The 14,540-nt window shown below is 37.1% G+C and overlaps 1 protein-coding gene across 1 annotated transcript in view; it reads right to left on the bottom strand.

The window, feature by feature from the left end:
- The window catches only part of LOC124159181 (serine/threonine-protein kinase S6KL), a 161,551-nt gene that overhangs the window by 139,584 nt on the left and 7,427 nt on the right, over positions 1-14,540 (bottom strand). Inside the window, exons 6-7 of the mRNA XM_046534811.1 lie at positions 12,933-13,091; positions 1,381-1,469 (exon numbers count right to left, since the gene is read on the bottom strand). Coding sequence (XP_046390767.1) covers positions 1,381-1,469; positions 12,933-13,091 — 248 coding nt within the window. The remainder of the gene's footprint in view (positions 1-1,380; positions 1,470-12,932; positions 13,092-14,540) is intronic.

Below are 14,540 nucleotides of genomic sequence, written 5' to 3'. Positions count from 1 at the left end.
AAAAGACATACTCTCTGTACACTAACACATCTCAAGCAAATATCCTAGAATATACCTGTGATTGATGATACCACTCACATAGACAACTTTTTACTGGCAATCTTACAGACATTACATGATACTGATGCATACATCCATATATTAATTCAAGAACACAGTAGAGGATTAACCTTTTAAGAAGTACAGGTGTCCACTAGAGGGGAGGAGTTTTGAGTTCATGGATCCTTCATCAATCTACTTAAATGTATGTCTCAAAACTTTGAGCTGGGTAAGTGAAGTCCCTATTTATGCTTTCCTACCAGAAGCCCTTGTGGGGCCGTATAAGTGTAATCTGAAACACTGAGAATACCCTAAATGATTTTCGTCAAATACTTTCATGCACATAAGCATTATCTCTTTCTTTCCTTTGAATGCTTTCTAATCTTGGCAAATGACCCAGATAGGGTAAGTTTGTGGATGGGAATTAAATGAGGCTGAATCAGAACATGAAGATTCATTGGTAATGGTAACTTGACTAAAGAGTAAAACTAGCATATCATTTTAACTGTATTGTAAACAAGCTGCCATGTTGTTTATTTAAATGAATTAAAATTAACAATAGTAGTGAGGAAGCAATAATGGGAGGCAATAATGGTAGTGAGGGAAGCAAAAGAAAAAGGGCAGTCGTGTATGGAGAGAAGGAAGAGATAGACGTGTTGTAAAAGATTGAGAGATAAATTAAAGTACTGGTGTATTGAGAGACCGGAGGAAGAAATACGGAAGAATTCAGGATCGGCAGAAAGAAGAAGAGGACGCAGACCAAAAGCAGGCGCCTGCGAGAGAGAAAGAGACCGGAGGAAAAGGGATACGGCAGAACTCAAGATCCCCACTGGTGCAGTCCATGGCAGCGGTTCAGTGAGTGGCAGTACGGGTAGTACAAATGGGAATATAATAGTCATGGCGGCTTGTTGATGTTGTTTATGCTCACGAGTTTTAAATTGTAAAGTTTCTTTATAAAGTGTTATAAAAATCATTTGTTAAGTAAGAGAAGTGGAAATTAAAGAAAACGTTACAGTATGTTTATTATTTTCCACATTAACACAAGTGCAAACTACTTAATTATTTTTAGGGGCTTTTTGGGCTTTTTTTAAATACCCAATGCCATTCATTTACTCTCACTCAAGAAGAGAACTTACACCTAATCTATAACACCAGTAATAATCATACTAAGCTATTTCATTTTTATAATAAAAACTCAAGGCTGCAGGGTGTATAATTACGTACATACATACGAATTTGGATACAATACATTTTCCTTCACACGGAAATACATAATCCAACAATATTAAATGCCACTCTTAGATCAATATGATATGAGATTAGATATAAGATGTTACTCACCGACCCATGAAGCAGAGCAAAAAATATCACACCTAAGGACCACCAATCGACTGAGTGAGTGTAAGGCTGCATGCGAAGAATTTCTGGTGCTACATGAAAGGGATTAGATATCAAGATATGAATAATGACCAGTACTAGAAACTTTCAGATATATGAGCACATCTTACCCATAAAAAAAAGTAATGAATATTTGCTAACCTGTCTCATTTTGTTTTAAATTTACACGGATAAAAGAAGCAGGAAAGGAGTGAGAAGATATGGTAATGAGAGTTACAGGTCTTTCAAATGACTCAGCAGCAAACAATTTTGCTGTCTTTGTCAGCTATCACTCAGCAGTACCAAGTGCAGTGCTCATTCTGGATGCACAGTAGCATTGAATTTATATTTTATAATATAAGATAATGTAATATTTACTTGACCACATGGTAATCCAATATAAATGGCTTTTATCCCAGGGCTCACCATAAAACACTGATTTGTTTATAATCCAAGTGATATAATGGTGTTAAGGGCATGAAAAAGTCATGGCAACACAAGAAAAAATATGAGCCTACATAAAACTGAAAACGTAATACAATTTCTAAACATTTAGCAGGACCAATTCAGAGTAGAGCAACTGGGTTTGTGTATAATTTGTATTTATGTGTCACCCAAAAGTGGGCTTGAGTGTAATTTCTTTCCAATGATCAATTCTCAATATCTATCAATATTTTCATCATTTCTGTTCTCTCCCATATACTGATTACTGTCCTACTCTAGCATTAAGTCTCAATCAAATTTGGCCCAGTAACTTGTGTTTTTTTTCTGCTTTTGATACGATTGACTGACCTGCTGCAAAGAATAGGGTGGTTTCCTATTATTTTTTTATTGCCTAAATCGACAAATTATTATATCCTGGAGTACGCATTTCACGCTTAGAGACTTTAAAATGACAATATCTATTTTTCGCAATTAAATGAAAAGTGAAAATTTTCAAGCACCCGAAAACACGACGGCTAAGTATGAAAGCTGGGAAAAGCCCGTGTGACATCATTCTGGTTCCCGCTACCACCATGAGAGGTGACCTTGGGGCGAGGATATGTGTGCCGCTGCGATGCAGGCTGCTAGCACGTAGCACTTGGCTTAAATAAGGATTATTAAAACCCTATCAAATGAAGGAAACTTTCTGACCATAGGCAGTTTTAATAGGTGATTATTAAGACATGTTTCCCTGAGCTCTGTCCCTTATGCATGCATTGGCAATCTTAAACAATTTAAAACTGCAATCTACTCGTATAGAAACTAGGTCCCTGTGACGTCACGTGGAGCGGCATCGCATGGGCGCTAATCTGTCCGTTTTCAAATGTGGTTAAAATTGACCATTGCCATTCGTCTAAACTGGGATTTGTAAAACTAAATAAATTGTATATGTATTATGAATACAATAATGGTGGATAACGAATCACAATCATTGCCTTTTGTTTCTTTGATGAAGGAAACTACCCTATTGACTCTGACACCAGGTGATACAATAGTCACAACACTGCCAACAATGTCATCTACAAACAACGATGCCTTTTACATCCATCTGGTAATCAAATTTGCCTTGATTTCCCATTGCGTAGCATCAGATAGTGGTTGTTAGTCTAAACAATCTTTTCTCACTTTAGCCGCTGCTAGATGGCTCAATGAACAGAGGTTATCAAGGAATGTAATACATACTTTTTATAAAGTTATTGAGCAATAAAATGTATTTTCCTTGATGCTCATTTGTGAGTACCACCGCAAAGTGCAAAAACTGACAATATTCCTGGTTTATTTGGTCTCAGGAAAACGGCTTAAAAAAATAATATTTCCCAAGAAACTGGTAGTGATTAGTCAGCAAAATATACCAACTCTGTAGAGAAAATATTTATAACTATACACCGTTGGCAAAGCATCCAGTCATCTCTGAATTTGCTGATAACTGAACCAAAATAAAATACATTCAGAAGACAAAAAGATGAAAACACTAGATGAAAAGGTCAGCAAATGATTAAATTTAATGTAACAATAGCATTTATTCCATGAGTAGTTGAAGGAACAACATAAAAATATTGAAAACAAGGGATGGCTTCACTTGTTTGGGAAAATGTCTGGTGGGAGTATTTTTGCTTCTCACGCCATCCTAATCAATCCCCTTATTCGCAACAGGAATCAAAGTAGCTGACATCTGGTGGCTAATTTCGGAAATGAATCACAGGTGATCGGCTGGTTTGCTTACTAATGCTACAGCCTAGCGGTGAGCGAAACGGGTGTGTTTTCAGTAATTTTGTGAAGCGAATACTGATGTATACCTCAGTTGTGAATAATGGATCAAGTAATTTTCTCCACATCTGATGTTTTGGAGTTCAATAGAGACTTCAAGAGGTCCCTCGTTGAGGGCTATGAAGTGGTATGCTGTAATCTGTCATGGTTGAAGCACTGGAGTATTTGGTTCTTGTAAAGGGCTTTTTCATACAAACAAGCGTTATTAATGGCATGTCACACGAGATACATGCTTTTCAGAAGAAAATTGGCGCTTCTTTTTCCGTTTTCGTGTGTAAGGTTTGACGATTTTCTCAACCATCCATTACAATAGATATCATTATCAAAATCATCAAACGACATGATAGGCATCTCCTCACATAAGCCATCCATCCTCAATAATCTATTCCTCTTAAGAGAATTCGACGTCGGTGTGGTCGTGAGTGCAATTCCCCCTGCATTGGCGTTTTGACTGCTATGTGGAGTCACTCAACTCTCACTGGCTAGCGAAGATCGATGGGGAAGTGTCGAGTCGGGTCGCCGGAGGGTCTCTGTGCCTCGGCCCCGGTCGGCAAAATCGAATTTTGGCCATTTGGGCAAAGTGATTCGAGAAATCCTTCAACCGAACTAAGCACGCAGGACTTAGGAACGTAGGGGATTTGCTTCGCATCATTTTCGGAAGAGCAGGGCCTAGCTATTGAATGAGAAAGAGACAGATGTTTTAAGGTTTTGACGGGCCCCCGGGCGGAAGATGTCTCGGCGATCGTGGGGGGGATCACGGGGGAAAAAGTTTGTGCGAGTTTGGGAGAAATTACATGTCTCAAGCAGACTAAGTCCTGGCGATTGGTGGGTAGTCGCCTGGGAATATTCATATAATTCTCAGTTGCCGCGATTCGAATTATTTCCCGAATCTTAACTTTCCTGGCTTATTGGATAGCTGAAAATTCATTGACCGTTATTGCAAGTTTGAACAACCTTCCTTCCGTCTGCATCTCCTCCTCTGACACCTCCATACTTACGCGAACAATTTTTAAGTAGGCATTAAATAATACATTGACATTGTCATGCCTTCATATGTTTCTCTATGACCCATTATAATTTTTTTCTTAAATAAACTAGATAACTCTTGCCCATTCTCATGATGTGCTCCCACTTCTTTCTCAAATTAGGGGTGTTGCGGAATCTATGTAGGGAGATAGCTTTTGTCTCACACTGGTTGGTGTAATAGGGTGGTTTCCTATTATTTTTTTATTGCCTTAATCGAAAGATTATTACCCTGGAGTACGTATTTCACACTTTTAGATTTTTAAATGACAATATCAATTTTTCGCGATTAAATGAAAAGTGAAAATTTTCAAGCGTGCAAAAATGCGACGCTTAAGTATGAATGCCGGGAAATATCTCCGTACGTCGTATTTCTGGTTCCTCCTCCCGCCCGGTGAGGTGACCTTGAGGCGAGGCTTAACGGTGATACGTTGCAGGCTGCTAGGGGGTAGCTGAGTACCTTGCTGGATGGTAGCGCTTGGCTTAAAAAAGGTTTATTAATACCTTATCAAACGAAGAAAACTTTCCGACCTTAGCCAGTTTTAATAGGTGATTATTAAGACATGTTTCCCTGAGCTCTGTGCCTCATGCATGCAATGGTAACCTCAGACGATGTATAACTCCTATCCTCTCGTGTAGAAACTAGGTCCCTGTGATGTCATGTGGAGTGGAATCGCATGGGCGCCAATCTGGCCTTTTTCAAATGAGGATAAAATTTGACCCTTGCCATTCGTCTAGACCGGTATTTCAAAAACCAAATAATTTGTGTACTATGAATACACTAATGGTGGGTAACGAATCGCAATTATTGCCTTTCGTTTTCTTTGATGAAGGAAACTACCCTATTATAAACGCAGCACATTTTGTTGCTCATGAACTTCTCCTTCTATGTTTTTCATCATAATGCCATTGATATTTGGCTAAACGGTATAGTGCTGGCTGGCTATCGTTTCACACAAACAAGCATACTAAGGCAACCGATCATCTCTATTCGGCCATGACACCTAATTTAGTGCTGCCACCTGGATTCCCTTACAGATTCGAATATTATACTCCACACGGTACTTAATAGAAGACATATTCAATAATTATTAAGTATTTTAAAAACAACCATCAATATTAAAAATGCATATGTTTTTCCTCTAATTTATTTTTTTAAATTATGATTTATATCTCAATTTATTTTATTATCATACTCCTAAATATGTATCTTCAGGGAATGATGCATTCATACGTCTATAATTGTACAATTTTATAGCCGAATAAAAAATTTCCATTATTACTTTATTTATTTTATTATATTAAAACTGTAAAAGGGCTTAACCCTGTGTGATTACTTTGACTATTAATATTACCATTAATATTTTAAGCTCAGAGTGACTTGAGAGGGAAGGAATCGTTCAAAGGAGCGAAAAAACAATGAGGTCCATGCACAAGGCTGAGGAGTAGCCACAAACCACTTAACATGAGCTCATAACATCATTAAACCTACAGATGGAAAGGTTCTCTACAGTATTTTAACCCCAATAACACAGAATTGGAGCTTTGTAGACATTAAGCAAGATGGCGGATGCTAATAACTGCCTGGTGTGTCTCAAACATGTTGATACTAGCACTTCACATATAATACGCAGCAAGTGTGACGTACATGTACACCAAAGGTGCTCCAAAATCAAAGACAACATTTTAAATATATATCTAAGTAAGCCTGAATTCGATTGGTTTTGTTCTGGGTGCAACCCCAAATCTTCTCCAAACACGCCAGGATCTAAGGCACCTAATAAAGTAAGAAGACGAATGGTGGAGTGAACTGTGGTTGTGCCACTTTCATTATCAAACTGGAAGCCTTGGTGATGGATCTTAAAACAGAGATGGCCCAATTGAAAAATGAACGACTGATGAATCCTGTTCCTGCAAATCCTACTACAGAGGCATCTCATTTTATGGAAACTGTGATCAGTGAAATTAGGGAAAGGAAATATGGTAGCAGAAACATAATTCTTTTCGGCATTAAGGACAATAGTACTAATGAAAATGAGGACAAACGGGAGATATTATCTGTTATATCTGCAATCGACACTAGAATCTCAAATGAAAATGTCGCTACGCATTGATTAGGTAAGGTCATCAACGGTAAAAACCGTCCCGCAAAGGTTAAATTTTAAGTGACAGTCTCAAACCAACAGAGCTATTAAAAGCATTCGGTAAAATAAAATAAAGCAATCCTGCGGGGCCACTGAAAAATATTGCTATTTCTCAAGATCTTGGAAAGAAAATATATAAACAAGGTGCGTGAAGAACTAATTGTGAGTACTTGTCTTTCTTCCGGTGAGTCTAATATCACGATTAAGTATGTGAACAGTGTGCCAAAATTTGTAACCATATTCACAAAAAAACGAATAGACACCTCAGTTCTAAACAGTTATTACCTGAATGTTCGAGGGTTAAGATCCAAAATACCTAGATTGGTTGGGGTGTACTGTTCACATCATGATGTTATTGTTCTGTAGAAAACCAATCTACCTGAAGATATCAGAGATGTTGAACTTGGCCAGCCTAATTTTAACATCTTTAGAAAAGAACGTGATGATAAGACAAGTACCTAATAAATCCTGTGGCAGTGATCAAGCATTATCATTGTAAGAAATGACATTAAGGTGTCCTAGGTTAAGATTGTAAGTAAAACACAGTGGAACAAATATTCATTTGTACAGTAGACTCTCGTTAATACGAACATCGTCATTATGAAGTTCTCGTTATTATGCAGCAAATCATTGGTCCAGACGAAAAGGCCTATCCAAGCTATAGTAAAAGAAACGTTACTACGAAATTTTCTTTTTTACGAAATTGCAAACCTCAGTCCCGGTCCTGGCAGTTACAAAATGAACTTTATTTATTTATTAAATTATTCAAACACAGCCAAAATGGCCTTTACATTGAATGCAAAACATAAAATCTGCAGCTTTAACAAATGTAAACTATAAAAAAAATATACAAAGGATATAAAAAAGAAAAAAAATGGATTCAGTAGATGGCTTTTCGAAGCTGCCTCTTGAATGACCTGATGGGCATTGAAAGATCCAGGGAAGGGTGAGTACTCGAAATGGCATTGAAAGAGGTAGGGAGTCTGTAAAAAAGTGATCTCTGAGAGAGAGAAAGTTATTACGAAGTTCCACGCATAAGCAACGACACTTAGGTGGATAATCATTACGCTAAGTTTTAAAAATCGTGCCACGTTTAAGTTCTTCTTGTGTACTGTACCCAAGAGCATCAATTATGGTTCTTTATTCAGTTTACACGCAACATCATATACTAAGCTTCATTCCTGCGGAGTCATGGTGACCCACTCATTACTGCTCGTAAAAATGACGTACAGTTAGTCCTCTTCCTATGCACATTCAAATTATGAATTTTCAGAGATATGAGCATTCAAAATTTCCAAATTTCGAATTTGGCGCCTTTCGATTAGGCCAATGCTACACGGTGTGGCGTAGAGGAACTCTCACTGTGAGCACAATCTGAACAAAGTATCATTGAATACGGTGGGAATTTGGGAACTAAGGAATTCAGGATGATGGCACAATAGGAGGGGCGGATAACCCTCCGTCAGCACGGTTTACAGCCAATCGCTGTCCCCCAAACGCACCTCACACCCTAGCCTAGTCATGCAATGTATCACATGTATATGGAGCACTGAAATAAGCCTGATCCCCCGAAACAAGTCCTCTCTTCAAATCACCAAAACAAGTGATTCTTCCCTTGCGTACTTCATGTTTGTCGTCCCTTCTGGCTCCTTTCTTCACGGAACCCTTTGTTGGCATTTCCCTATCTTACCTGGCAACCTTGCCCCCTCCCCCTACCTAGACCATTCTGCCTGTCTTCGGACGACTCTCGCCAACCGGATTGCAGGTTTATCAACTTAGAATCAAGGTCTTCGAACGCATCTAGTTTGCATATCCGACTTACTGTATTCGGGAAAATATCAACCCTCGATTGCGTCATGCCACATTCCTCTATTGAGAAACTGAAATTAATTTTCCCGTTTAAATATATTTCCACGTAATTTAATCGTTTTTATTATGAACTGTTTTTTTTCGACAATTCCTAAAAGAAAAGTTCATACAAACTTCATTATTAAGAACCTCCGGTTTTTCGGTCTCGTGAACTACGTAATAACGAGGGTCTACTGTATTCACCTTCCTAATAACAATGTTGCATTCATTGGTGCTGTTTATATCCCCACCAAATCTGCTCCTGATGTCTATTCACCGCATTTTGATACAGTGGAAAGTGTACCATTTTGTTACCCAAGCTGTCATTAGTTTGTCCTATTCAGTGATTACAATATTCCAGATGCTAGTTGGAGTGATGGTGTCATGCTAGCTCCCAATAATTATGTTTGTGCAGTATTTAATGAATTTCTGGCGAGTGTGACCTATATCAGTACAATATTATTCAGAATGAGCGTGGAGTGCTGCTCAACATTGTTTTGTCATATGTGATGGACCAGGAAGTATATCCTACTGATGACCACATCCTCCCAATTGACTATCACCATCCCCCATTGAGCACCAAATTGAAATTAACATGTGCCTCATACACTCATCAAATTATCCCTATGAGCATACGTATATGATTTTCAAAATTGATTTTTTAGCTATGTTTAGTCATCATGACATGGTAAATTGGCCTGGTCTACTTTTAAATATTGATGTTAATATTGCTGCTTTGTGTTTCTACTCTGTTCTTCCATACTTTATACAGTAAGTCTATACACCCCAATCACTGTGATTAGAAGAAGTAGTCACCCCAAATGGTTTACTTCAGAACTGAGGAAAATGGTAAAGCTCAAAAAACTTGCCCACAAGTCCTTCAAAATCTCAGGAGAATTTCACTTCTACATTAGTTGCTGTGAGCTTCGTCGAAAATGTAAGCTGCTTAGTAAGAAATGTTACTCCAATTACATCAATAAAACCCAAAATAATATACTTACTGATACAAAATACTTCTGGAGTCACATTAATAATCTTTGCAATTCCCAAAGACTTCCAGATGGTATGCTTTTGAATACTCAAAAATGTGCCAATTCCTATGATATAAGCAGTCTTTTTGCTGGTGATTTTTTTTAAGTTTATAATCACACCAATTGTACTAGACCATCACTACCTCATTTGTACCAATCTATTCACATCAGCTCTCTTGTTATATTAACAAACGAGCTTGTATCTAAACTGAAATCACTTGACACATCTTCAAGTCCACGACCTGATAACATCCATTTTCTGCTTGTAAAAAATTGCAGTGGCACATTAGCCTATATATCTTTCATTATTTTTAACAAAATATATCCTAATGCATTTAAAACTGGATGTTGTCCCCATTCACAGGAGTGGTGACAAAAAAAGATGTCAGTAATTATCGTCCAATTGTAATTCAATGTGTTCACTGAAGTACAGGAGAGCCTAGTTGCAGACAAAATCAGTCCACTGATTGATCAATTTCTGGTTGATGAACAACATGGTTTCCTTACCGGCCAATCAACTGCCACCAATCTATTGGTATTTCAGCATGAAGTTTCTCAAATGCTTGTGCACAATAACCAAGTAGATGTAATTTACTGTGACCTCGGCAAAGTTTTTGATACAGTTGTCAATCCCCTTCTCCTTGCAAAAATTCAAGCATATGGTATTGTAGTTAACATGCTTAACTGGCTTGAAAGTTCCAATACGTGGCTCAGTGTTAAAGGCCTGGGAACTACCTCACTATCTTTTGGTGTTCATAGTGGAGTTCCACAGGGCTCCCATCTCGGTTCTTTACTCTTTTCACTTTTTATAAATGACATTGGTCAATAGGGTAGTGTCCTTCATCAAAGAAAACTAAATGCATTGATTGCTATTTCGATTTAGGCAGTAAAAAAATAATAGGAAACTACCCTTTTGCTGACTTCCATTAAGTACTTGTTAAATGCAGATGATCTCAAATTATTTCACCCAATGAGGACTGAAAATGATGCAGTAGAACTTCAGGAATACCTCACAAATGTCTCCTGGTGGTGCGTGAAAAATTTTACGTCCCTTAACTAATACATAAATGTTTTGTAATGACCAACTGCAGAGGTAATCCATCTTTCTCATATGAATACTCATGTTGTGGGAGCTTGCTGCTTAGAGTTAATTACTTTTAAGATCTTGGAGTAATTTTATTCTTTTTAATTTTAATAATTCAAGATTATGTTATGATTTATATGTTTCAAACATAACATCCACGGTATATAGAATGTTGGGTTTCATTTGTCGTGCATGTAAGGATTTTAAAAACATCCACTTTCTAAGGTTATTACACCCATGTCTCGTATAGCGCAAGGGATGCGTTCCTTAGGGTCTTTGCACTATACGAATTTGCGTTATACGAGAGCGTTTTAACATTGGGAAGATAGGGATGCGTTCCTGGTAGAATAGGTCTTGGGTATTGAATTTCCTCTAAAACATCTATATTCCCATAAAAAGCCTTAGAAAACATTATTTATATAAATGTTTATAGTTTAAAACATCTTTATAGATAGTATGCACGCATTCAAAGACTTTTATTCACGTTAAAAAAAATTCTTACGTGCTTTTGAAATTCCCTCCTGTCGTGCGGGTGGGCTAACATCTGCTATTTCAGGGGATCGTAATGCATTGCCGGCAATTGACGATTTTTCAAACTTTTCTAAAAACAACTACATTGTGTCACTCAGGCCCTTTTGTCGCTCATCTAAATGATAGGAAAATGCTACTTTGAATGCCATTTCATAGCTAGCGGAGTTTATGAATGACAAATCATTTTAATTTGAAGTCCTCCGAGTCATAAGCAGCTACGTGAAACAGTCTTTAAATGCCTTGAAACCTGACCCAGGTTTTCCTTCCCTGAAAATGAATGAACGAGATTGCATTCTTTTCCAAAACAATATTGTCTCGTCAACACTAAAAACCGGTTGAGGGGGAAAGGAGCCACTTTCAATCACAGCTTGGAGTTCATCAGAAAATGTTGCGGTGACTGCGCTATCAACACTTGCAGATTCACCTGATATCGCCGCACTGAAAATACCTGCTTGCCGTTTAAATTCTGGAACCAACCGGAGCTTTCACTAAATGTCTCGGAGCTATTACCACTCTTGTCTTTTTGTACTGATTCACTATGAACTTTCCGTATGTGTAGACCGCTTGGTTGAAGTTGGTGCGGCTGAGGTCACTGATGTTTTAACTTGGTCTTTATTAAGAATAAGGCATCGTGTGTTTAAACTTCCGCGCAATATATCTTTGACGCTCTCCATTTTCAAAGCAATCGACCTCTTTCAATTCCCCTTCTAGGTTTATAGTTTTTCTTAATAAATTCTTGATTTTTCTACATGCATTCCTATTTTTTGCCATATTCTCTTGGTTTTTACTCTGTATGGCTCTATCTATATCACCTTCCACTGCTGAACTGTATTCCTGAGATGCAGAAGGCCTATGACTGCGGGGAGGGAACGAAGTCATTGTGTTTGAGACTCTATAGCGGACCCTTTTATGTGTTGATGCTATTCATGCGCCACTCGGCCAACGCTCCATTTCTCCCTTCGTTAATACCAATGACCTTGAAGGCTATAGCGTAGACCTCTACCTGGAAGTCAATCGTCCGATAACCTATGACGGCAAAAATACGTCTCCAACTGTATTGCTGAAAAAAAATCATTTCCACTAGCCTCACGCTTAATTAATGATCTAAATTATTTATCATCATTCTGTTAAGGAGACGAGATAAATTACTTCAGTGGGGCTATCTGGACCCAATGACGAGTAATACTTTTGGCCATTGCACAGCAATGGATTTTGATTAATATATAAACAAAAAAGAAGATTTGAGGCAAGCAATAATGTTAATATGCGTAAAATGATAGAAATTTCGTGTGCACTTAGCGCAAGTTCACGTTTTATCACGAGAGCGTTTAAGATTTTTGATTAGGCTACACTGCGTTGTAATGTTTCCCCGAGGAACGAATTTGCGCTATATCGAAATTGCGCTAATCGAAATTGCGCTATACGAGACATGGGTGTATATACGTCTCTTGTCAGATCAATAACCATAAGCAACTAAGAACAGAAAAATTATAGTTTTTCTCAGCTCATATAATATCATACTGATGAAATTATGTATACGCAGATTTAGTTAGTGACATTATATAATTATTAAATTTATAAAAAAATAAAAAAGAACTAATTTACCCATGTATTGCAGCGTTCCACAAATTGTACTGGTGCGGGCTCCATGCTTGAGCCATTTGGCTAAACCAAAATCAATTATTTGCACATGCCCATCACTATCAAGTAATATATTTTCTAGCTTCAGATCTCTATAAATGACACCAGCATTGTGCAAAAAATCTGAAATTTGGAAAAAAACATGAATACAATAGGACAATTAAAATCTTCACCACTTGTTAAGTTATCCATAACATTTTTATTTCCAAATTACCAAATATATTAAAAATAAATTAATAATATGTACAACCATATCAATTAAAATCAACCAATAATTACTTTTCCATACATTTATGGCTAACATTAATTATCCTGTCCTGTAAATTGAGGAATTATTTCATAATGCTTTTTAAACAAGATTCAGCAGATTTTGCAACAGAATTTTTTTGCCTACTCCCTATCCATTCAGGCAGCCGAAGAAAAAATCTTACCTTCATAGTCTCAGATGTTATTGAATTTAACATATGTCAAACTTCAGGACAGAATAAGCAATACATATTTTTTAGTTTTGTCCAAAACATTTTTGTCCCAAAAAAATTTTGACATTTATTAAATTCAATAACATCAGAGACTATGAAGGTAACCCTCCTCCCTGAATCCATATGGACTGAACCTTTTGAAATTAGAGAATATTCCTCAGAAAAATTGGCAAATTTTTATTCAAAAAGAAATTTTGGTTGGAAAATTGGTTGTTCTCCCAAGAGTCAATTAATTCATTAAGTGCAAAAGATCTGCCTAGACTGAAAATACCAGGAGTCTTTGCTATACCCTACAAATAAGGCCTATCATGTGATGCAGATACAGGCTAGATGATAGAAACAAGGCAGAAAAAAGACTATCGACTGCTCCGACAGGGGCAACTTGACTAGTCCAAAATAGTCAAGTACAGTATCCAAGAAAATCAAGTCGCATGACACACAAATCAAAAGTATCATTAATATGCTAACCTCTAAAGTAACATAATGGTAATAGACAATGAGAATCATCACATTTAAGTGACAATGTGCAAGATACTGATGCCACTGAAAAAAGAATTTTTCCTCACACACCACAGACAGGAGGGTAGGGGGATTGAGGGAAGGTCTCTAAATGGTGCAGGTTTAATATCAATCTTGCATTGCAGAAACCTTTGAGGCAAGGGATACTAGAAATTAAAAGTAAAAATATTTTAGCATGTGAATAAACATTCCACTTCGATTATTTCAAGTGCAGGAAAACATTAATTTTTCCCAATTTTGATAAATAAGGGCCTGCCATAACCAGCTTTGACGAATTTCATATCGTAACACAAATGACATCAAAAACCTTAGTTCTATATCTGATCAGTCAGTGAGGAATGGTAAACTAAAATAACAAAAACCAATGGAGGCTTGGTAGGGGTTTGCACTTCTAATTGACTTCACTGCCCACGGCAACTTTATACATATATGATGCAAAATACGAGGCATGAGATCAAAATTACAAGAAAATCAGTATATTATCTTGAACACACAAGTACATTAGAAAAATTGACAAAATTGCATAGGACAAGGATTTGAGAATGTCCACAAAATTACAAATATGAAATATAAT

Source organism: Ischnura elegans, chromosome 5 (genome assembly GCF_921293095.1).
Source record: "Ischnura elegans chromosome 5, ioIscEleg1.1, whole genome shotgun sequence".
Taxonomy (NCBI): domain Eukaryota; kingdom Metazoa; phylum Arthropoda; class Insecta; order Odonata; family Coenagrionidae; genus Ischnura; species Ischnura elegans.
The sequence above is the reverse complement of the archived record's forward strand: the minus strand, read 5'-3'. Positions and strand labels throughout refer to the sequence as shown.